The 25,754-nt window shown below is 40.1% G+C and overlaps 1 protein-coding gene across 2 annotated transcripts in view; it reads left to right on the top strand.

Annotated features, from left to right (window-relative positions):
• dock8 (dedicator of cytokinesis 8) overlaps positions 1-25,754 on the top strand; it is a 181,346-nt gene that overhangs the window by 140,403 nt on the left and 15,189 nt on the right. For both annotated transcript variants that reach the window (XM_078396082.1, XM_078396081.1), the window contains 15 exons: positions 195-350; positions 1,669-1,808; positions 4,403-4,572; positions 5,450-5,592; positions 7,516-7,698; positions 9,759-9,891; positions 12,139-12,226; positions 13,299-13,395; positions 15,313-15,447; positions 16,232-16,384; positions 18,158-18,316; positions 20,737-20,837; positions 23,365-23,557; positions 23,655-23,798; positions 25,345-25,476. In XM_078396082.1, the coding sequence (XP_078252208.1) occupies positions 195-350; positions 1,669-1,808; positions 4,403-4,572; positions 5,450-5,592; positions 7,516-7,698; positions 9,759-9,891; positions 12,139-12,226; positions 13,299-13,395; positions 15,313-15,447; positions 16,232-16,384; positions 18,158-18,316; positions 20,737-20,837; positions 23,365-23,557; positions 23,655-23,798; positions 25,345-25,476 (2,127 nt within the window). The remainder of the gene's footprint in view (positions 1-194; positions 351-1,668; positions 1,809-4,402; positions 4,573-5,449; positions 5,593-7,515; positions 7,699-9,758; positions 9,892-12,138; positions 12,227-13,298; positions 13,396-15,312; positions 15,448-16,231; positions 16,385-18,157; positions 18,317-20,736; positions 20,838-23,364; positions 23,558-23,654; positions 23,799-25,344; positions 25,477-25,754) is intronic.

The following is a 25,754-nucleotide window of genomic DNA, read 5'->3' as shown; positions in this document are numbered from 1 at the left end:
TCCCTGGAGATGAATCACATAATATCACGGTCTAGCATTGGACATGAATGGTTACAGATGAAAGGCTGAATGACTGCTAAAAGAGAGATAGCAGCTTCAGGTGGGAAGACACAAAATACAACCAACTGTAGTGTTGGAACATTATGGTAATTAAATTGTGTCATGAGTGTTCTTTCTAACCCATTCCATTGCAGCTCTCCACCAAACTGCAGTCAATGCCCACCCTCATCTCCATGCGCCTGGAGTCCCTGAGGATTCTCTGCAGCCATGAACACTTCCTCAGCCTGAACCTTTTCTTCATCACTAACCTATCTGCACCTGCGTCTCCGTGTCCCTCAATATCTTCACAGGTAAAGAGTTTGATGCAGCAACTCCAATCATGTTAGTGCTATAAATATTATGTATTTGCTTAGACTACATGTGCATGTTAAGTTTCTTATGCACCTCTGTGCAACATGTTTCACTATACATAGCAAATGGACAGACAGCTAGTTGTAGTTGCTTTGAAGGTCAAGATATGGCTCTTAATTTTCTCTTAATTTACCCGAAGTGTTACTTCTTGTTTTTCCAACATTGGAAGTTAAACATCTTTAATGTGATGCCTGCCCAACTTGTCCCTGGGACTATTCTGATCCTTCAGAACCATAAACTCAACTCCAAGTGCACAGTGGCATAATGGCCGACCTGCTACCTCACAGCACCAGAGAACGGGTTCAATACTGACTACAGGTGCTGACTGTGCAGAGTTTGTATGTTCTCCCTGTGACTGCATGGGTTTTCTCTAGGTGCTCTGGTTTCCGCCACGTTCCAGAGACATGCAGGTTTGTAGGTTAATGGTCTGCTGTAAATTGCCCCTAGTGTGTAGGATGGGATAGAATAGACCTAGTGTTTGGGTGATTGATGGTTGGCAGGCCAAAGTGCCTGTTTCCACGCTGTACCTCTACCTCAGAAACCTGAACAGTACAGAAATGGGCCCCTTGGCTTATCAAAGGTTATGCGAGAATGGGATTGAGATGGAAAAATAGATCAACCGTGATCAAATGGCAGAGGAGACTCGATGGACTGAATGGCTTAATTCTGCTCCCATGTCTTATGGTTATGGTCTTATACTGACCTTTTTTGCCCATCTGCACTAATCCCATTTGCCCACATTAGAATTGTATCTTCCCATGCCTTGCCTATTTAAATATCTGTCTAAAAGGGCCTCTTAAATGTAATTGTGAATGATTCCACCACTTTCTCTGGTAGTACATTCCAGGTATCAACCACACTCTGTGTAAAAAAAAAACGTTCTCTTCAAATCTCCTTTACAACTCCATCCTGTCACCTTAAATCTTGTTTTTTTAATACCCCTATCATGGGAAAAAGATTTTACTGTCTAAAATTAAAATTTAACCCACTGATGTTGATGAATTTATATTATCGTCTTTTGACTATATTATTGGAAAAATCTGACTGAAAATACTTCCCTTTCATTATGCGACCTTAATATGCGACATACATGTTGATGTGCAGTTTGCAGATTTTTTTCTTTATGTGATCTTAAGTGATTTCTTATGATGAATAATTCCATTCAAATAAATTTTTAAAACTTTGATGTTAGATGAGCATTTCCCCTCAATACGTACATTAATATTTAATTACTTTTGATTACTTTTAAATCAACAGAATTCTAGTTCATGTTCAAGTGTTCAAGACCAAAAAATTGCCAACATGTTTGAGCTCTCAGCTGATTATCGTCAGCAACATTTTCTGATTGGGCTTCTGTTCACTGAGCTTGCTGCAGCCCTGGATGCTGAAACAGAAGGGTATGTCTTGCACCTCTGTTTGGATTTTGTGGCAGGAATCTCTGGAACAAAATAACTTTATGCGATGGTTGGAATGTATCATGGAAAAATCAAAATCTGACTTCAGTCCTGCAGTGAGTTCCAAGTTGGGATAGTGTAATAGAACATAGAACAGTACAGCACTAGATGTTCATTCCGAACATGATGCCAAGTTAAAATTATCTCCTCTGTCAGCACATCTTCTTTATCCCTCTATTCCCTGCAAATCCCTATGCCAATTTAAAATACCACTCTCATATCTGCCTCACCACCGCCCCTGGCAGTGGGATCAAGGCACCCTCCAGTGTAAAACAAAAATAATTGCCTGGCATTTCTCCTTTAAACTTTGGACCCTTTTTGCCCCTTTTGCCCTCTAGTCTGACATTTCCAGCCTGGGCAAAAGATTCTGACTGTCTACCCTGTCTATACCTCTCATAATTTTGTATGCTTCTACCAAATCTCCCCTCAGCCACCGACCTTTCAGAGAAAACATTCCACGTTTATCCAATGTCTCCTTACAGTTAATACCATGTGTGGAGTCAAGGCTAGATGCAACAGGAGAAAGGAATGTAAGGAGTCCCGCTGATAGTTCTGTGTCTCTCAGGTGATCTAGTGCGGTTTAATCTTGGCAGAGGTCCTGGAGCAGTGGAGATTAGTGAGCACCAAAGGGAGACTAAGAAAAGAGACGAAAAATCAACTATGGAGATGAAAATATTCTGTGATCGGAAAAGTGTTGCTGGTTTTCGGAGAATAAATTAGCTTGGAAACGGGCCATTTGGCCTTACTTGTCCGTGATGACCGATGCCCCATCTAAACTACTCCCATTTGCCTACATTTGGCCCATATCTCTCTAAACCTTTGATCTTTTCTAAGCAACTCGTTCTATATACCTCCCATCCTTTGTATGAAAATCGGCCCTCAATTCCTGTGAAATCCTTTTCCTCTCACCTTAAAACAATGCCCATGAGTTCCTGATTCCTCTACCCTGGGATTCACCCTGTTCTGCTCTTGATTTTATACACCGCTACATGATCACCGCTCAGCCTCCTGCACTACAAGGAATAGTCCTACCCTGCCCAATTGCTCCCGATAGCTCAAGCCTTTGAGTCCTGGCAAAATCTTTGTAAATCTACTCTGCACTCCTTCCAGCTGAATTGAATCTTTCCTATAGCACAGTGACCAAAACTGAACCCAATACTCCAAGTGCAGCCTCTCCAGTGTATTGTACAACTATAACATGACATCTCTAGGTAGACACAAAAAGCTGAAGTAACTCAGCAGGTCAGATAGAATCTCTGGAGAAAGGTAATTGGCCTTTTCTCCAGAGATGCTGGCTGACCCACTGAGTTACTCCAGCTTCTTTTGTCTATCTTCGGTCTAAACCAGCATCTGCAGTTCCTTCCTACACATGACATCTCTACTTCTATAGTTAGTTCCCTGAATGATGAAGGCCAAAATGCCAAAAGCCTTCTTCACCCTATTCACATGTGATGCCACTTTTGATCTCTCTGTTGTACAGCACTCCCCTATCCTACATTCACTGTGAAAGTCCAGCGTAGTTTGACTTCCCAAAACACAGCATTTCACACATAACCGATTTAAGCTCATTATATGAATTAAACTCTAACTTATGCCTATCTGAATTAGATGCCATTTTTTAGCACACCTGCCTAGCTGATCAATATCCCACTGTAATTTTTGATAACCATCTTCACGGGCAATGCTACAACCTATTTAAGTGTCATCTGCATATTTACTTTATCATGCCTTATGCATTCTCATCAAAATCATTGATAAAGATGATAAAGAACAATGGGCTCAGCAGCAATCCCTGAGGCATTCCACTCGTCACAGGCCTCAAGTCAGAAAACAACCTTCCACCTCCACTCTACTTGCTACCATGAAGCCAACTGTGTATCCAGATAGCTAGCTCTCCCCAGATCCTATCATCCTCCAGAGCAGCCGATGATAGGGATCCTTATCAAACGCTTTGCTGAAGTCCATAGAGGTTATGTCATCAACCTTCTTGGTTACTTCCTCAAAATCGCAATCAAATTCATGAAACACAATCTGACATGCACAAAACCATGCTGACCATCCCTAATCAACCCCTGACTTTCAAATCCATGTAAATCTTATCCCTCAGAAGTCCTCTCCAGCAACATCCCTACCATGGAGGTTTGGTTTACAGTTCACAGGTTTTTCTTAAATAGAGACATAACACTGGTCACCCTCCAGTCTTCCGGCACCTCACCCATGCTAAGTTTTTTCTACAGTGGGAAGACCCATTGTTCCAACTATTCAACTCTGATCTACCTTACGTTGTGCAGCCCCATATAATGAATTCCTGACCCAGCACAATTAATTTGCTTTAATATGTGCTTGGAGCTCAGTCTTCTTAATAAGTGTCAGTCATAATACATGTAATATCTGATCATAATTAGTATTTTTAGTTAATGCCCAAAAAAATAGTAAAGAAAGAAAGGGAGTTGTCTAGTTGTTCTTTATTGATGACAAATGGAGAAGCAGCATGGAACAAAAATGATTAACTAAATGACATCTGCTTATTCCTGCAGGATCACTAAAGTACAGAAGAAGGCTGTCAATGCAGTACTCAATCTCCTGTGTTCACATGATCTAGACTCCCGCTATTCAAAACCAAAGATTAAAACTAAAATAGCTGCCTTATACCTTCCTCTGATTGGGATCATCATGGATGCACTGCCACAGATCTATGACTTCACAGGTACAAGACTTCCTTCTGATTAAAATCTGTTAGAGTGAGAGTATAATATGCCATGAGTAGCTATGGTAACATTTTATGTATTCATGGATTACTGGAAATTCAAAGGAGGAAATGCGTACATGGAAATGTGGCTGCTTTTCACCACCCTGTCTCTGACCTATGATGCTTCTGAGCCCAATCTCCCAGTGGTGTTCAGAGTTGGTTATTTTAATCTTGTATTTCAAGAAATGTCATTCTGTCCAGTAACAAAGAAAAGCATGTTGACTCTGCAGAAATTCAGGAATTGGATTCCATAGGTGAGAAAACCTGAAAATTAGTTCCTGCAAATTATCTCCCTTCCCACAAGCAGAGATTCATACTGAGATCAGATTTTATAGCTGCTCCCCAGTACTTCAGATAAGCACTTGCCCTTCACAGGTACAATCTGGCAATAAAAGGTTGCCTGATAATGAAAACCATCAAAATCAAATCCAGACCACCTTCAACTTCCCTCCTGTATAATGTTAAAATAGGTCCAGCAGAATTAAGCACCAGTGTAAATCTTGTTAATGCTTACTTATTAATTGTTTTAAATCTGCACCACTGTGCAGATAAACTGTAACTATTACAAAACAAATTCTGACCGATACAGCTCTTTAATATATATTATAATTTCTGCTGAACTCCACCCAAAAGAGAAATTTGGACTTGGCTCCAGGACAAGACATTGTGGTAATGATCTGAAGAAAGAAATGGGAGGAAAAATATTTGCTGCTGTTTTGTATTTTCACATGAATGTTTTCTTTACAACTTAACTTTGGGAAATGATTGTCGTCACTGGTACCAATAGGTTAAACTTCACCATCAAAGCACGTTAATCAATATATTTGTCTTTCAGATGCTCACTCCAAGAAGGCTCGCCCAGGTGGTTCAGATGGTGACATAAATGTGAACCCCATCAATCATTCAGTTGCTTTGATGATAGCTGGAAATCCTGTAAACACAATGCTGAGAAATACTGGAATATCATATTCATCACTGGTATGCTGAGAGTCCTTCCGAAGCATTTGTTTATGATTTAGATCCTAAAAGAAAACATTTGATTAGCCAGGTGGTAACTTCATCACAATGATGAGTGTCACAAGCAACACAATGGCCTTTATGTGATTCTCCAGTACATCTTATTGCAAAACATGTCGCATGGAGTGAACTCGTTTTTTTAGATCAATATCAATTTTATATATATTTTAAAATATAAATGTTGTGTGCTAATATCATATGATTTTACCTGGTCATATCCAAAAGATTTATCAAGGACTGGTCATATGGTAATCGCTGCACTGTGATTATCGATCCATCAGTTTGAAATACCATTATTATATGATTCAAAGAGATGATGTTCAACCTCAGCAAATGTGGTGAATGTGCAGTAAGATAGGAGCTGCACGTTGTGCCCAGCTTCCAATATTCATCCCCATCAACATGAATAGGACTCAACTGTACGACAACAGGCAGGAACAAATTAGTAGCCATTCTTCATGTGTTCTCCTGTAATTGTCTAATCTGGTGAGATGTTTGTTGTCTACATAATCCTGTGCCTCCTATAATCATGGAAGCAAATGGGAAGAGAATATCGATGATGTTATAACTCCATATATGTTTGTTCATTTCATTGCATGTTTTTTTCTGTCATTTCTCATTTCTTCTACAGCATCTTTCTCCAGGGTAATTTGTCTGCAATTAAATCATTTACAATTTACAGTTAGGAATAAAATGTTGGCCTTCCAATCAACATCCATACCCCAAGAATGATTTTTACAAGTTAAATTTCCCAATGTTTTATCATATCTTTGCTTGACAACTTCTCTTGAAGTATGGAAACTCAAGGCAGAGCATGCACCTCACCATTCTACTGTGGTTTTCTTTTTAATCTGTTATAGTTTTATTGATGGGAACTAATGTGACTTTTTAAATTCCAAATTAGTTTGGTATCCTTCCACCCTATTTTTAGGCACTGATTAACTGCGTTAAAATAAGAGCTGCCAGCACTTACTACATTTTAACTAGTGTGATAAAAATAGTACATAGAGGAATTTTGACAAACTCGTATCTCTTTGTGGAATGCACCAGCGATGAGCTTCATGGTTCCTGCCCTGGTGCAAAGACGATGTAGTCTGAATTTAGTTTGTCTCTGTTCCAACTGCAGTTCTGTTCAGCAGTCAACCACAGGACTGCAATGAAATTTGCTCTATGACAAAATGTTAGATATGCACAGAAAATCATCCCATTCCAGCAGTTCTAATTCTTTTCCCCACTTTGTAACAAATGCAGCAGAATATTGCAAGTAAACTAAAAAGTTCTGTACATACAGTTCTATTATGATGTGGTAGAAATGTACATCATCAATCACATTACATCCACTTTGTGTTGTGGAAACACACCTTATAGAATAACTACCTGTACTTGAAAAATTATGGTAATGCCCGGATAGCCAGAATATATTTGAAGCATAAAGTCTTGCAACGGTTCAGTCAGTCACCAGCAGTGAAAGATAAATCACTCACGTGCAATTTCATTTCCTGATCCATCCCATGTACATAGTGTAAATGTGCACATCCCCACCATTGCTTCTGAGCCTCTCGCAAATTCCAATGTTATACCAGGCAAACGGAAGGACTGGAAGAATTTCTTCATCCTAATGTTTCCAGTTTTTTTTGTCCTTGATGTTTGTCTGAGAATCTCAAGTACACATGATTGAACCATCGTGTGCTATGCTCGGTACACTCGATTCATTTGTCATAGCATCGAGTGGATACATCATGTCCACTTAATTTAAATTAACAGCATACACTCAGTTGAAGCATCAGAAAAATAAACTTCACCCATTTTAAAGCAATTTGGCTTCAGTGGTATGAAATTAGGATTTTGCATGCTCAATAAGTGTTTCATTTCATTTCTCTGCAGCAAAGCAAACAAGCTAACCCACTGGCTGCTGATGCAAGCCGGACATTGCTGATTTCTTTCTTATGGATTTTGAAGAATGCTGATCAAACTCTACTGACAAACTGGGCTTCAGATCTTCCTGTATCACAACTCAACAAGATCTTAGACCTGCTCTACCTTTGTGTTTCCTGCTTTGAGTATAGGGTAAGTACACTGCATCTAGATGTAGATGAAAGCTCAAAGATTTCCAGAGTACCAACCTGAAATTACTGAATTTCAGAAAGTACAGAATTTTGTCAGTAATTTCAGCTTCATTATCATATCATATCATATCATATATATACAGCCGGAAACAGGCCTTTTCGGCCCTCCAAGTCCGTGCCGCCCAGTGATCCCCGCACACCAACACCATCCTACACCCACTAGGGACATATTTTACATTTACCCAGCCAATTAACCTACATACCTGTACGTCTTTGGAGTGTGGGAAGAAACCGAAGATCTCGGAGTAAACCCACGCAGGTCACGGGGAGAACGTACAAACTCCTTACAGTGCAGCACCTGTAGTCAGGATCGAACCTGAGTCTCCGGCGCTGCATTCGCTGTAAAGCAGCAACTCTACCGCTGCGCTACCGTGCCGCCCATGTTGACAGTTGTGCATCTGTTGCAATTTTTAATATGAATTCAGATTTCCAGCATATTATCTTTTAAACCTCTGGAAAAGTTGTGAGTATTCCAAACTAATATTTTTATAACTTGACTTGATAACTTGATAATATTTTGTCATTAGAATTTTATGGAGTGGAAAGGCTTACAGGAAAGAAATTCCAATGTCTGCTTGAAGTCTGCGATTCATGGACATCACCAGTTGCTGCGATTCATGGACATCACCAGTCTTCTCTGGTGATGCTCTGCCAAGCCTGTATTGCAGCCATCTTTAGCTTATGCTTGTTTTGGGGGCTAGTCCCCTTCATGTTTTTCTTCAGCATAGAAAAGGCATGCTCAATTGGGTTCAGATCGGGTGATTAACTTAGCCACTCAAGAATTAACCATTTTTTAGCTTTGAAAAACTCCTTTGTTGCTTTAGCAGTATGTTTAGGATCATTGTCTTCTTGTAGAATGAACCGCCGCCCAATGAGTTTTGAGGCATTTGTTTGAACTTGAGCAGATAGGATGTGTCTATACACTTCAGAATTCATTATGCTACTACCATCAGCAGCCATACATACCCACGCCATAAAACCCCCACCACTGTGTTTCACAGATGTGGTGGTATGCTTTGGATCTTGGGCAGTTCCTTCTCTCCTCCCTACTTTGCTCTTGCCATCACTTTGATATAAATTAATCTTTGTCTCATCTGTCCACAAGACCTTTTTTCCAGAACTTGTGGTTGCTCTTTTAAGTACTTCTTGGCAAACTGCAACCTGGCCATCCTATTTTTGCGGCTAACCAGTGGTTTGCATCTTGCAGTGTAGCCTCTGTATTTCTGTTCATGGTCTTCTGCGGACAGTGGTCATTGACAAATCCATACCTGACTCCTGAAGAGTGTTTCTAATCTGTCGGACAGGTGTTTGGGGATTTTTCTTTATTATAGAGAGAATTCTTCTATCATCAGCTGTGGAGGTCTTCCTTGGCCTGCCAGTCCCTTTGTGATTAGTAAGCTCATCAGTGCTCTCTTTCTTCTTAATGATGTTCCAAACAGTTGATTTTGGTAAGCCTAAGGTTTGGCTGATATCTCTAATAGTTTTATTCTTGTTCCTCAGTCTCATAATTGCTTCTTTGACTTTCATTGGCACAACTTTGGTCCTCATGTTAATAAACACCAATAAAAGTTTCCAAAGGTGATAGAAAGACTGGAGGAAAGACTAGGTGCTGAGAGCTCTCTTATACCTGCATTAAGGGGGCAATTAAACACACCTGAGCAATTACAAACGTCTGTGAAGCCACTTGTCCCAAACCTGAAACGGGGGGACCATGTATACACACAGCTGTAATTTCTACATGGTGAAATCAAAATGTATAAAAATACCCTTTAATAAAATCTGACAATGTGCACTTTAACCACATTTGATTTTTTCTATTACAAATCTCAAATTGTGGAGTACAGAGGCAAATAAATAAATGATGAGTCTTTGTCCCAAACATTATGGAGGGCACTGTAGAACTAGTATGAATGGATGGTGTGGACTGTAGGACCTGTTTCCATGCTGCGTTTTTCAATCAATCACTGGGAGAAAGCAGTAATCTGTATCACTTTGTTTCAGGGCAAAGCAACTTCAGATAAAGTAAGTACACAAGCTCTGCAAAAGAGCAAACATACCAAAGCACGTCTGGAAGAAGTGCTTCTGGGAAATGCAGGAGCCCGTGGAGAAATGATGAAGCGATGCCGTGGACCAGGTAGGATACTTATTCTTGATACGCATAAGTAAACCAATTGCCTTAATTTCAGATATTCACTGTCACAATGAGAATAATGACAATGACAATAAGTGGGGAACAGGATTCATGAGAACAACCAATAATGATGAGTGTAATAACAGTTATCTAATCCCTAAAACAAAAGGGTTAATTTTATACGCTTAGCAAGGGCCACAGCACTATAATATTATACCCCACTTCTCTCTAACACAGTCTCTAAATATGGAATTGGTACCGGTTTACGGAGAAATGGTGAAAAACATTCTTTCATGTGCTATCCAGGGAAATCAGACAATACATGAGCACATCAGGTAGTGCAAAAGAAAGTGCTGGAGTCGTGAGCACAAGAAAGTGCAGGGGGATCCCAGCGGGTCAGGCAGGAACTGTGGATGGAATGAACAGACAGCATTTTGGATCTTCAGACTAATTGGAGCGGAGAGCAGGGGAGAGAACGGTGGAAAATGGAGGTGGAGTGGGACAATGCTCGGGACAAAGGGTGTGTGGATACAGGTGAGGGAGGGGTTAATTGGCAGATGGGTAAAGTAAGTGACGAAGCCTAATGGTAAAAAGGAGACAAAAGGGTGACAGATATGGAACGGAATGGAGGAGTGAAATGTAAAGCTGGAGGGAGGGATATGGGTGGAGGGAGATAGGGGTGAGGGGAAAATCGGGGGGATAAAGAGGAAATGTGGGACTCATGGATGGGAGATGAGAGAGAGGGGAAAGGAGCAGGGTGGTTAGTCTTATTGGAAATGAGAGAAATGTATGCGCACTGGGGGAAAGGAAAAAAATGGGGGCAGTGCGATGGTATTATTTGAAATTGGAGAATTCAGTGTTTGTACCATTAGGTTGTAAACTTTCCAAGCAGAATAAGAGGTGCTATTCCTCCAGCTTGTGTGTGGCCTCATTCGGGCAATGGAGGAGATCATGGACAGAAATGTCAGTGTGGGAATGGGAAGGGGAGTTAAAATGGTTAATAACCAGTAGATCCAGCAGACCTTGCAGACAGAGTGCAAGTGTTTAGCGAATTGGTCACTTAGTCTATACTTATTTTTACTGATATAATGACCACATAGGAAGCACAGGTTGCAGTAGATGAGGTTGGAAGAAGTACATCTGAACCTTTGTCTCATCTGGAAGGACTGCTGAAGTCCGTGGTTGGTTGTGAGAGAGGAGGTGTAGAGATAGGTGTTATATCTCCTGTGGTTGTAGGGTACAGTACCCGGGTAGGAGACAATTTCGTTTTAGTTTAGTTTGGAGATACAGCGTGGAAACAGGCTCTTCAGCCCACTATCCACATCAACCAACGATCATCCATATACTAGTTCTATCTTACATGCTAGGAACAATTTACAGAAGCCAATTAATCTATATTCCTGCGCGTCTTTGGAATGTGGGAGGAAACTGGAGCACATGAAGCAAACACACACTGTCACAGGGAGAACGTACAAACTCCGTACAGACAGCACCTGTGGTCAGGATTGAACCCAGGTCTCAGGCACGATAAGGCAACAACACTACCACAGCGTCGCGAATGGCAGGTTGGGTGGGATGGAAGAGTGAACCAAGGAGTTGAGGGAGTGGCCTCTGCAGAAAGCAGAATGAGGTGAGGATGGGAAGATGTTTCTGGTGGTGGAATCACGTTGAAGGTGGCAGAATCATTGGCGAATGCTGTGTTGTATGCGTAGGCTGGTGGTGAAATGTGAGCACCAGGGGAACTCTAGACTTGTTCCATTTGGGGGAAAGGCGAGCGAAAGCAGAACTTCAAGATACAGAGGAGATATGTGTAAGGGCTCTATCCACAACAACAGAGGGGAAGCCACATTTACTAAAGCAAAAGAAGACATTTTGGATGTTTCATCTTAGGGGCAGAGACAGCAGAAACAGAGACTATGAGAATAAGGAATGGCATCAGAATTTAGTATTAAAGCTGCAGGGAAATGCATGTTTAAAAAAGTTCAAAGGTCACGACATAAATAGCAAGATCAGGAATTCAAATGGCCATAAATTTAATGTCATTTATAACATATATACTGATAGGCAATTCAAAGATCGGGAGTTGAGCATTAGCAGTACAAGACCACAGAATTTGCACCTTTTATTCAAAGCTTAAAATAAAATTTGAATTTGAGTTCAATTTTATCATGATTCGTGAATGATGCACCATGCAGCCTTTGAAAAAATTAGCAGAGATATGTTTCCAAATCTTCCAAATACTTGTTTCAGGAAACGAAAGAAACTTTGGAGTAAATGAAAACCTGCGATGGAGAAAAGATCAAACACAATGGCGACAAGGCAATGAGAGGCATGAAAAGTATGTCGACAAAATTAATAACTTTTCAATGTAGAATCATGCAATAACACAGAGAAGAAGGATTCCAGTTGGTTCATAATCACTGGTCTGACGGAATTAGTTATTTAGCCTTTCTCTTTTTAGATAACCCTCAAAGTTCTATTCCTTCAAATGTTTTTTTTCCCAATTGCCTGGTGAATTTTCCAATTGAATCTATTTTCAATGTCCTTTTATCACATTACATATAACAAGTCACTGGGTAAAAAATATTCTTGTGTTATAGCTGTTCCATTGGCAATTAGCTTAATTTGCACTTCTGCACTGGAAACAGTCCTTACCTTTAACAAACAATTAACGGCTTTGAACATCTCTCCTCCTTATCTTCTTTCATCTCAGGGGATGAGTTGAGTTCACCATTCCATTCTCATAAATGAAGTCACTCATCCTCAACCATTCTCAGAAATATATTCTGCACCTTTTCCAAAGTCTCTATCATTTCAGAGTGCAGGCCCCAGAATGGAACACAAACTCAGTGTCTGAACTTGATTTTTAGTAAATAAAGGTACTTCCTGCACACGTGATTATCCAGTCTACACTTTGTGCTGGGGTTGACATGAGCGACAGGAATTACAGGCAAGGGATGTGAGTCATACAGAACCAACTTGTCCATGCTGACCAAGATGCCCCAGCTAAGCGAGTCCCATTTGCCCGCATTTGGCCGATATCCCTCAAAACCTTTCCTGTACATGTATCTCCCAACACCTTTGCCTCACTAATAGTGTCAAAGCTTATGAGCTGCCAAGACCTTACACTGTGCAGTTTTTTCCCCAAAGCCTCTGCCCCTATATTTCTCCCCACCTGCTAAATAATTACACATGAACTATCTTTAGGATCAGGCTTCTCATGTTTCATCCATCTTTCTTGTATATCAAAAGCAATATGTCAATAGAAAAGATTGCAGTTATGAGTAATAATAATATTTTTTTAATATCCCATCTTTTTGTCACAAATATTTTAACTAGCTATAAAGTTAGTATCATTTATGGCATGTATAATGAAGTCATAACTAATTCATTTGTTTTCTTTTACACAGGACCAAAGCAGACCTGGATCAGGAAGCTCTGATCTCAGGGAATCTTGTTACTGAGGCTAATCTGATTATTTTAGATACCTTGGAAATAATTATACAGGTAACATTAGTATCTGGACATTACTATCCTCCATTATAGATGCATCCATAAATAAATAATGTTATTTTATTATTTAACTTTCATCCTGAAAGATAAATATTTTTTATAAATTTGCACCTGACTGCTTCAAGTAAGTCTGGCTATATCCTTCACCAGGATTTAAGAATAACTCTGTTTAGTTTTGTTTGAGATACAGCGCAGAAATAGGCCCTTCAGCCCATCGAGTCCACACCGACCAGCAATCCCCGCACATTAACACAATCCTACAATGGGGACACTTTGTTTTACATTTATACCAAACCAATTAACCTACAGACCTGTACGTCTTTGGAACGTGTGAGGAAACCATTCTCAGAGAAAACCCAGGCAGGTCACGGGGAGAACGTACAAACTATGTACAGTCAAGCAACCGTGGTCAGGATCGAACCCGGGTCTCTGGCACTGCAAGCGCTGTAAGGCAGAAACTCTACCGCTGCACCACCGTACCGTCTGTTGTGCTATTCTTTAGTGTTGAGGCAAATAAAGTAAATGTACCAACATAACATGTTTAGTTTAGTGATACAGCGTGGAAAAAAAGGCCCTTCAGTCCACCTAGTCCATGCCGACCATCGATCACCTGTACACTTGTTCTATGTTATCCCACTTTTCCATCCTGCACATTAGGGGGAATTTGTAGAAGCCAATTAACCTGTAAACATGTAGGTCTTTGGAATGTGGGAGGAAACTGGAGCATGTGGGGAAAACCCACATAGTCACAGAGAGAACATACAAACTCTATGCCATCACCCATAATCAGGATCGAACCCAGGCCTCTGGCGCTCTGAGGCAGCAGCTCTACTTCTGCGCCACTGTGCTGCCCTATATATGTATGTATTTAGAATTGTCCACTTCAAAAACAAAGAATGCTGTACTGCCCAGAAAAGGTCTCAGGCTAGTTCCATTTATTACCAGCCTTACATATTCTTTGAAAGTACTGGTTCCTTTTTCATTGCTAGATATTTTGTTGCGGTGGGAAAGTTAGTAAGAGAGCTTCTGCGAGTCACTTTCTCCCATTGTGGTTACAGAAAAGCATTGATGGTGAATTGCTTCCAAACTAACTTGATTTGAGGTGTAGTGATCATAAAAACATAAATCTTTCTTGTCTGACTTCTAATGATATTCAAAACGTGTGATGAAAGGCCATCAATCCAAATCATTCAGTATTTTTTCACTCTACAATTGCTGCCTGACCATTTCCAACAAAAGGTTGAAAGTATGTGCCACCAGAATCAAGAACAGATCCTTCCCCACTGTTTTCAGACGACTGAACGGGCCTCTCATAAACTAAAGATGTAGACTTAATCTCCCAACCTACCTCATTGCAGCCCTTGCATTTTTTTATCCACACTTTCTCTGTATCTGCAATGCTGTAACACTTCTCTGTGCACTACCGGTGTACTTGGATATGACCTAATTGTTTTTGTGTATAGTATGATTTGGCGAGATACCACACAAATAAAGTTTTTCACTGTTTCTTGGCACATATGACAATGATAAAGCAATGCCAATTTTTGTTTTATTTCTCAAAATATTCATTATCTACATTGCTCACATTTTCTTTATACCTTGAGAATACTGGCTACTAATCTTAATTGAAACTCCATGTGTAAAATTCTAATACAATTCAGATGTTCTGCTATGTTTGCAATGTAGCAGATGAATATTTTAAACATCTTTTCTGAAAGGAATGAAATAGTCTATTTCTCTGGTTTAGTTCTTGGTGGGCTTGTTAACAAAACAGCTGAGGAAATTATTCTTGGACCAGTTCCTGGTCTTGACATTGAAGGTGCTAATTTGTAATATATTGTTGTGAATGATATTCAATGGATTTGCGTAATCTAAAATTATCTAGAAATCTTATTTTTTTCCATTCTGCAGGCAATTTCAATGTCCGACTGCAAGGACAATGTATTGGGAAGTGTTCTCAGAGTTCTCCTTCATAGTCTGGGTTGTAATCAAAGTTCTTACTACCTAACACATTGCTTCAGCACACTGAGAGCTCTCATAACCAAGGTAAACCAAAACTGTTTTAAATCTTCTCTAATCACAGCATGCAAATATTTTGCTAAGAATAATCTTTGATGTTTTAATGGGTCGATCCATCATCTCTGGTTTTAGAGGTCAATTTTTTTTTAATTCATTAGTTCATTGCTACATCTCCACCTGAAGCTGAGATCTGAAGAATTCTCTGAGATAATCACAGACAACTTCAGTTTAGCCACAATGTGGGGGGAAATTGGCCTAACCCAACAACAAATGGCAATATCATTCAGGGATTGAATATATATTTTTACATTAAAATCCTTTGTGGTTTTTATTATATTTACACTTACAGGAAACTAGCAGGTGCCGTATTCCTAAGCATCTTCTGTCTTTGTTAGAAATCATGGGTTTTATAACTGTTGGCAGACCAATTTCCCTCCTGGGATAAATAAAGTTACATCGCATCGTAGTAGCCCAGGCATGTAACTGCAGTAGATGGTACACACTGCCGACACTGTGCATAAATGTTTAGGTTCCCACGGAACTTTCAAATATCAGATGTCTGTCGTATCAAATAAGATATGTCATACTAACCTCTGGATTACCTGTAGTCATGAGAGAGATCATTAATTGTCTGAGGAGGGGCCAAGGAATTAATTGTGTGGAAGAAGCTGGGGGAGTTGATTAGAATATGGAAAGAATATAATCATATTGTTGGTATGGGCTGAGTTGGCAAAGGATCTCTTTCCATGCTGTGTACATCTACGATTCAATGGTAATATTGACTCTTTCACTTGTTTCCTTGTTCCATCAGTATGCGGATCTGCTGTTTGAGGAGGAGGCAGAGCAGTGTTCCGACATGTGTCAAAGAATCTTACACCACTGCAGCAGCAGTATTGACAGCACCCGTACTCATGCCTGTGCCACACTCTATCTCCTTATGAGGCAAAGCTTCAACATAATCAGTGTAAGCTTCTTTATTCCAATCGAGTAAATATAATACCATCTGTGGAGTGATTGTAAGCCATAAATAAAAATCACGTCCTGGTGTGGAAATTCACTGCCATTCTGTGTTGGTACTATCACAAACTATTGCCATTTCCATTAGGACTAACCACTGTCTCAGGACTGATAGGTAAATAGGCCTCCCCAGGTTGAAACACCGGTCACATTTATTTTACAGTACTGGCACCTGCAAAAGAATGCTGGCAACAGGTAAATGCAAGATTATGGCTCGTTTTCTTCTACCTCAGGTACTTCCCCTGTGTATTGCAGATGTAAATTGTGGTGTCAGAGACCAATCTTTGTTCCCAATGTTTATTTTGGGCATGGGTCATGTAGGATCAACTTTTTGTTGTGGCTTACAAAGCAAAGCAATTGATGTCGAGCTATCAATAGAACATCCTTTGAAAGCAGCAAACTCTTGATGAATAGAAATTTGGTGGTACATTGCCTTAAAAGGCATGCATAATGCTGCACACAGTTCTTAAAACTACACTTCCACATAGTCATCACGGGTCAGGAAAGCAATGTAAGTTAATCATTTGGGTCTATAATAGGTCCCAGGAAAATGGGATCCACTGTATTTATAAGCTGTGTCTTTCTTCAGGGCTTGCACCCTCTTGTACATGCCCTGACAATTATAGAACCAGGTATCTTGATCAGGCATGCTGAGGCTGAGTGCCCTCTGCTGCATTCAAGACAAGACCACCTGTTTTCTGTAGCCTATAACATGCAACCTTCCCCACTATTGGCATTCATGTAACTGACAGTCTTCCCTCCTAAACCACTGGCGGTGTCTGCATGACCGGGTTGTGAAGAAGGAACCCCACTAACATTATCATTCTGTGAGCTTGATCCCTACTTGAACCTCTGAATCGTGCTCTGTACAACATAGGCCGGCATTTTTAAATGCAATATCTTTGCTGGTAGCTATTCTATACACTCATCAAGCATTAAATTAATCGCCTGAATTTTCTCATTTGACAGTCCATCTGCAAAATGATCTCACTATTTCAATCGTCAGAGCATAGATATTACAATTCTCTGCTAATATTCCTAGCCTGCTCAGATATTCACAACAAAAAAAAATTTCACGCAAAATATTCCATTCAAATATCTAACTTTTTACTGTCACCGATTCATCTAATTCACATTTTAATAAACAGAAGAGCAACTGCTGTTCCAAGATTTATTTAAATACTCCACTGCGGTATTTAGTTATTTAGCTTAACTAATCAATCCAATTCACATTTAATGTTAATTAAAATATATTATTCCCTCAGAAAGTGATCTACCACTTTCAGTGGAAACATTCAATAAATTCCCATTCCAAGCAAGGTGTTACATCAGACAATGTGCATTACTGACTCAGAGCTGTCCTCTATGTGACAGCTGTTCAGAGAAGAGTTTGGCTTCACTGTTTAACTTCACAGAGAAGTTTTTCACACAGATGTGACACCTCCTGGTTATCAAATGGCCATTGTCTTCACAAGGTGTGGTATTTAAACTATAAATGCAGTAAGTTGTCATTTGATCCAATTGCGCAGTTTATTCACAATGGCAAAATAATTCCAAAGGTTTACCAGGTCAATACACAAAACAATGAATCGGCTAATTTACTAGCAATGTTGAATTATACCACATGCACGTAATATAATGTTCATTGTCCATTAACAAAATTATTAAAAAGTGTGCTGTAGTATTGCTAATACACAGATTTGATATTTTACACTTACAGAATTTTGCCAGAGTTAAAATGCAGGTCACCATGTCTTTAGCGTCTCTAGTTGGTAAGTCGTCCGATTTTAATGAAGAATACTTGAGGCGATCTTTGCGAAGTGTTTTGGCTTATGCAGAGGAAGATGAGGAAATGCAGCCAACAATGTTTCCAATTCAGGTAGAGCATCCTTGCAATAAGTAGATGTAATAATTAGCTTTTGTACATTTTTGTAATGTGTGTAACTTTGCTTGATTCCACATGCCGCTAGCATCTTCAAGTACATATTCCATTCTAATAACCTTCATAAATGTCACCCCCTCATTAATGTTATTCCTTGTCTATCCAGAAATAAATATTAGGGTGTAGGAAGAAACTGCAGATGCTGGTTAAAGCGAAGATAAACACAATATGCTGGAGTAACTCAGTGGGTCAGACAGCATCTCTGGAGAAAAGGAATAGATGACCTTTCGGGTCGAGACCCTTCTTCAGACTGAGAGGCTTGATTAAATCTTGTTTGTATGTAAAATGACCTCCAGGAAATTACCTCCAGGAAATGTCCAGAAGCTGAGCTCCAAACAGAGTTTGTTGTTTTTTATAATCTGCCATCAGCCCATTTAGAAGTTTACATGTGAGTGGTGGTAAGATGGGCCTATGTCATAGAGCTGTACAGCATGGAAAGAGACCCTTTGGCCCCACTCCTACATGCCAAACAAGTTGCCCAACCGAGCTATTCCAACTTGCCTGCCCCTGGCACATATTGTTCCAAATCCTTCCTATCCATGTACCTGTCCAAGTGTCTTTTCAAAGCCTAATTATACCCACCTCATACAGGTATCGCAGTCTGCGTGATAAAGTTGCCTCTCAGGTCCCTTTTAAATCTTTTTCCCCTCTCACCTTTGCTCTTTCATTTTAGATTCTCCTTCCTTGGGAAAAAGATTGTATCATTTCACTTTATCTGTGCTCCTCATGATCTTACCAACTTGCACCCAGATTCCCCTCAACCACCTATACTCTAGCGAAAAGAGATCCCCCTATCCAGTCTCTCCTTGTAACTCAAACCATCCAGACCCAGTAACCTGTCCCTGGTAATCTTTTCCAGCTTAATAACATTATTCCTATTGCAAGACAACCAAACTGTACAAAGTACTCCAAATATGGCCTTACCAATGTCTTGTAGGGCTGTAATGTGATATCCCAGGTTCTATACTGATTATACTGACTGATGAAGCATGCCGAATGCTTTCTTCATCGTCGTGTCTACCTGCCTCATCACTTTCACGGAACTAAGCACCTTAGATCTTTATAACACTCCGTAGTGCCCTACCATTTACTGTGGAAGTCCTGCCCTGCTTTGTCTTACCAAAATGTATCATTTCATATTTAACGGAATTAAACTCCATCTGCCATTGGCCCAGTCCATCGAGATACCATTGTAATGTACCACTAATTTTAATGTCATCTGCAAACTTACTAACTTTATTAGATATTCTAGGGGCTAGTGGAATCAAGGGATATGGGGAGAAGGCAGGCATGGGTTACTGATTGTGGATGATCAGCCATGATCACAATGAATGGCGGTGCTGACTCAAATGGGGCCGAATGGTCTCCTGCACCTATTTTCTATGTTTCTATTACATATATTCATATCCAAATCGTAATATAAATTACAGCGGCAGTGGCCCAGCAGTGAGATCTGAGGCACGCCACTTGCTACACGTCTTTGGTCTGATAAACAACCTTCTACCACCACCCTCTGTCTTCTACCTTCAAGCCAATTTTGTATCCTGTTGGCTCACTCATCCTGGATTCCATGTGATCAAAACTTCCACACTAGCATACCATGTGGTACCTTGTCAAAAGCCTTATCAAAATCTACTAGACAATGCTTACCGCCTTGCCAACATCAATCTTCTTCACTTCAGAAAGCTCAATCAAATTTGTAAGACCCAGTTTCCCGCGCATAAAGCCACGTTGACCATCCATAATCAGGCTTTGCCTTTCCAAATGTGTGTAGATTCGGAGGCTCAAAATTTCCTCCAATAACTTACCTACCACTGATATTAGGCTCACCAGCCTGAAGTTTCCAAGCTTTATGTTGCAGTCTTTCTCAAAGAGCAGCACATTAGCCGCTCTCCGGTCTTTTGGGACCTGTGGCGATCTGTGAAGCAAATATCTTTGCCAGGGACCCCCTCTGCTTCCCACAATGTCCCAGGACACACTTGATCAGGTCCTGGTGATTTAACCATCCTTGTGCATTTTAAAACTAGTGGCAGGCACTTCCTCTTCTGTAATGTGGACTCTCTTTAAGCCAAGTAGTTCTACTATTCACTATTAACATCCCCGAGTTCCCTAGCATCCATATCCATGGTAAATATAGATGTGAAATATTCACTTAACACCTCCTCCATCTCCCATGAAACTATGTTATCAAAGTAAGGAGAAAATTGGTGAGAGAATTTATTTAAAATGATATTCCCTAACTTCATATCATGATCTGAAAACCTCTGTAAACATTGCAATGCACTGTAATGCATTGATGATTGGATACATTAGCCTTTCTAGTTAACAAATTGTATGAGTATTTTATTGCTTTTCAGGTGGAGGAACTGTTGTCAAACCTCAACAGTATATTGTCTGACACAGTAAAAATGAGAGAGTTCCAAAAGGATCCTGAGATGCTTATGGACCTGATGTACAGGTATCTAAACACATGCAAAAATATAATCACATTCGTTTTTTTTCTAAATGTCTCTCCACTGGTAATGAATTTTTTTAAAAATGCGGATCTGAAACAAAAACAGAAGATGCTAGAAATATTCAGCAGGTCAGGCAGCATCTGTGGATGAGAAAAATAATTAATGTCTCAGATTTAAACCCTTTTGTCAGAACTGGAAAAAAAATGAAGATAAAAGTTTTGCAGAGAGGATCGGGATGGGACAGAGAGAACAAAGAGAACCCAGGCCTCACCCCTATCATAGATGTTCCTTTTACCCCATCCATCCCTCTGCAACTTGAAACAAACTTGTTTTCTCTCCTTCCAGTTCTGAGGAGGGGTCTTCAACCTGAAATTATTACCTTTTTTCCCTCATCCTACAAATGCTGCCTGAGTGTTTCCAGCATTTTCTATTTCAATCTCTCAATCTCACAACTGCTAATCTTGTTTCAGATAGGTAAGTGAAGGCCTACAATTAACTCACAATGATCATCCCTGTTTCTTCCTGTATTAGTGCCACTGTGCTGGGCTTCAGTGAGAATTGTGTAGGATATTTTGCGTTACTACCTTTCCCTGAGTCACTTGTGGGTTGCTGTGCTGGGTTTACAGGTTCAGAAAAAGGGTCAAGATTAAAATCCTGGTCCCCAATTGTAGCACTAAACCAGCAGTAACAAATGAGTCTAAGGGCTCATGTTCAGACCATCAGTCTGAAGAAGGGTCTCGACCCGAAATGTCACCCATTCCTTCTCTCCCGAGATGCTGCCTGACCTGCTGAGTTACTCCAGCATTTTGTGAGTAACAAACGAGTATTAGCTTTGACTCAGAAAATAGAACATGGCAGCTACCTCTAACAGGCACGGTGCACTGCTGTCCACTGAGGTGGGTGCTCTAACAACCACACAGTTTAGCTCTCTTTATATCCACTTCAGCAACCGTTGAACTGGCCCTTGGGTCTTCGTAAGGGCGAAAGTAGTATTTAGAACTTAGCACAGCACAGGGCCCTTCACCCCACAATATCTATGACAATCATGATGCCAAATTTAACTCTGTATCCCACATTTACGTCCAAATTAGGTGAATGCCATTTAGATTTATGCTCCCAAACAGATTTTACATATCCTCCATCTTTTTAACCTTTCAGCACAAGGCCAAAAGCTGTGCTGAGAGCTCATGTTAACTGTACAAATAAATTGACCCTGAAAACTGCAGATGGTCAGCCTTTCAGCCAGCTCGCCATTACCAGCTGCACTAGCTCAAGGTTGCAAAATCTGCCTTCTGCTCTGCAGAATTTACTGCTGGAAACACTGAACTCCCTGCGCTGCTATCTGTAAGAATTCTTTAGTGTTTGGCCACTTGATGACAGCTTTGTACTTGAATGCTGGAGATCCCATTAAACTGACACCTAACAGCAACCAATGTAGGAAAGGTAAACTTCACGCAACTGAGATATTTGTAGGCAAAATGTTTGCAAATGTGGCAATTACCATCTGTGACATGTTTGCAAATGTGGCAATTACATTTGTTTACAAATCTGACTACAAAATTGGTCAATATTCCTAGAAAAGCCATTAACCATCATAATAACTGTCAGAATTGTCTGCTGAAAAATTGTTTGGTTGCGAAGGTACTAAATGCATTTCTCCAAATGAGCCTTCAGATTTCTCCAAATGAGCCTTCAGATTTCTCCAAATGCCATGAAAAATAATGAGAAAGGGTATCTGATCGATCACAAAGAAAGTTTTATTTTAAAACTGCAATTAAATCTCAACAAATTCTAACCAGTTTAGGATAAAAGGAAACGATTGGTTTATTGGAAAAGTAATCAAGGCCCAAGAGACTGCAGATGCTGGAATATTCAGCAAAATACACAGGGCTGGAGGAACTCAGTGTGTCAGGCAGCATCCGTGGAGGGAATGGACAGATGATGTTTAAGGTCTTCAGACTGGAGTTTGAAGAAGGGTTCCAACTTGAGATGTTGCCTGCCTATTCCTTCCACAGATACTGTCTGATCTGCTGAGTTACTCCAGCACTTTGTGTTTTACTAAAATAAATTAGGCATGCACAGGAAATTGCTCAACATTTGAAAAGAGAAGAGATTGGATAAGAGAGAGGGAGCCCATGAGTCCTGGTTTCAGTATTTAATGAACATATTATTGAGCTGTATAGGAAGGATATTGGTTTACACCAAAGAGAGACACAAAACACTGGAGTACTCAGTGGGACAGGCAGCAGCTCTGGAGAGAAGGAATGGGTGTCATTTAGGGTCGTGGCCCTTCTTCAGACTGACGTTTCAGGTCGAGACGTCGAAAAGTTCTTCAGAACGCTTATTGAGCTGCCTTTTTCAGATACAAATGGTTCCCTTTTAAAGTGACCATTGAAGATATGGCTAAGTCAGCATGTTTGATATCTCAACAAGAGGCAGTTATCTTGGTTCAGTCAGTGAAGAACAAATATTGGATATTCATTTTACCATTTAATTTTTGTACATTGCTTGTATTATGAAATATTTCAGACTAGCAAAAGGATATCAGACTTCGCCCGACCTCAGGTTGACCTGGCTTCAAAACATGGCAGAAAAGCACACTAAACGCAAGTGCTACACGGAGGCCGCCATGTGCTTGGTCCATGCAGCGGCACTTGTAGCGGAGTACCTCAGCATGTTAGAGGACCACAAGTACCTTCCAGTAGGCTGTGTTAGCTTTCAGGTTTGTACGTTCACTCAACATGCTTTTGTCCAAGCAGATATCACTGTACGTAATAGGCATCTGTAAACCCATATCATTCTTCTGTCCTCATTTCCAGAATATATCACCCAATGTGCTGGAAGAATCTGCTGTTTCAGATGATATTTTGTCCCCTGATGAAGATGGGATCTGTAGTGGAAGATATTTCAGCGAAAATGGTCTTGTGGGTTTACTTGAACAAACTGCTGAGCTCTTCAACACAGTAGGTGGACTTTTGGTACTCACCTTTATTTTTTTTCAGTTCTCCTTCACCGTGTACCATGTGAAGGCAGATGATGTGACTATCAGCGGCATCTCATCAGTACACCATACTGGAGATCTAAAGGACTCGCTCACAGTAGATTTTGTCCTTGGCACAAGCAGGTTGCGTTTGGCAAAGATTAGACCTCCTCCAATGCAAAATCCTGCATTGCCTGTCTATCAGATTGTGCAAATCTACCTTCACCGCAAGGACTATAGTGCTTCATGGATACAGCTCCATCACTACATAGGCAACTAACGTTATCACGGTCATTACATAGTGGTCTTGCAACTGATGCCACAATCCATGAACAAATTAAAAAACAAATCACTGATATTCATCTTGACATGTTTTTCAAATAATTTCACCACCAACAATTTAAAATATGTCCTTTTGCATTGGAAATGAAGAAATCACATTTCTAAGGACAATGGTTGGTTCATTTAAATCCTACAAAATAATGATAAAATATAATAAAGTATGTCAAAATAATTACATATAATAATGACAAAATAATGGGGGGGGGGGGGGGGGGGGGAAGCAAAAATAACTACCAAAGATTACATATGTTTGGATCAGGAGGGATGCTAAAATGTTAAAATTCATGCAGCTGAACCTAACACATGTCAAACCCGGTCCCTTCAAGTTTCAACAGAAGTCGATCAGCAACAGATTTAGATTTAGTGATACAGCGCGGAAACAGGCCCTTCGGCCCACCGGGTCCGCGCCGCCCAGCGATCCCCGCACATTAACACTATCCTACACCATAGGGACAATTTTTACATTTGCCCAGTCAATTAACCTACATACCTGTACGTCTTTGGAGTATGGGAGGAAACCGAAGATCTCGGAGAAAACCCACACAGGTCACGGGGAGAATGTACAAAAAACCGTACAGACGGCGCCTGTAGTCAGGATCGAACCTGAGTCTCCGGCGCCGCATTCGCTGTAAGGCAGCAACTCTACCGCTGCGCCACCGTGCCGCCCAGTTGGCAAATGGATTTTCATAAACCAGGTTGATTATATAATAAAATAAGGCTACAAACATCACATTTTCTTCCATTTTAAACTGCCTATCGAGGAGGTGGGGATTGTTGGGAAGCTGTATCTGTTAGGCAGGAGGAGCAGCAATATCAAATCAACCCTCTTTCTGGCATTTTTCCACTTACTACCAGTTCATTTTACTATTGAGTTTCAACTAATTTTTGCCCAATTTAACAATTTCACAATCAAAATACATGTGATCTATCACCAAATGGAATTTACAGAGTGAGATTTGTATTGTTCCTCCACAGAAGACCAAATTTTAAGAAAGATGCAAATAAGCAATTGCAAGGAACTTGAACAAATGAATAACTAGTCTATAGAACGAAGTAATCTTAACAATTTACAAAATGGAAGAAAGAAATATCTGATAATAATAAATTAATAAACAATTAATCAGATGAAACAGTTAATTATTTTCTGACAAATCATTACTCTGTTGATTTAATCTTTCTTTCTTTAGGGTTCAATGTTTGAAACTGTGAACGAAGTTTACAAAGTTGTTATTCCAATCCAAGAAGCCCACAGAGATGTGAACAAACTGGCTTATATACACGAGAAGCTGAAAAAAGCATTTGACAGCATTACCCTAAAGGTAAGTTATCATTATTACTGTCAACATAACTTTCTACAATTGTGCATTTTCTTCAGCGTTAGTCTATGGATACGGATGGAAGTGATGCGTACGGATGGAAGTGATGTGTACGGATGGAAGTGATGTCACCTTTGTTGGTGGTGCCGTAAAGTCAATTTTTTTCCTTTCCTTTCACGCACATACTGAAGTAATAAGATATCCAGCAATTGATGGAAAAAAGTCAATTAATTTCTGTGTTTCCGTCTAACACAAAGTCCTCTTTATACAAATGCCATACA

This window comes from Rhinoraja longicauda, chromosome 3, assembly GCF_053455715.1.
Source record: "Rhinoraja longicauda isolate Sanriku21f chromosome 3, sRhiLon1.1, whole genome shotgun sequence".
Classification (NCBI taxonomy): Eukaryota; Metazoa; Chordata; class Chondrichthyes; order Rajiformes; family Arhynchobatidae; genus Rhinoraja; species Rhinoraja longicauda.
The sequence above is the reverse complement of the archived record's forward strand: the minus strand, read 5'-3'. Positions and strand labels throughout refer to the sequence as shown.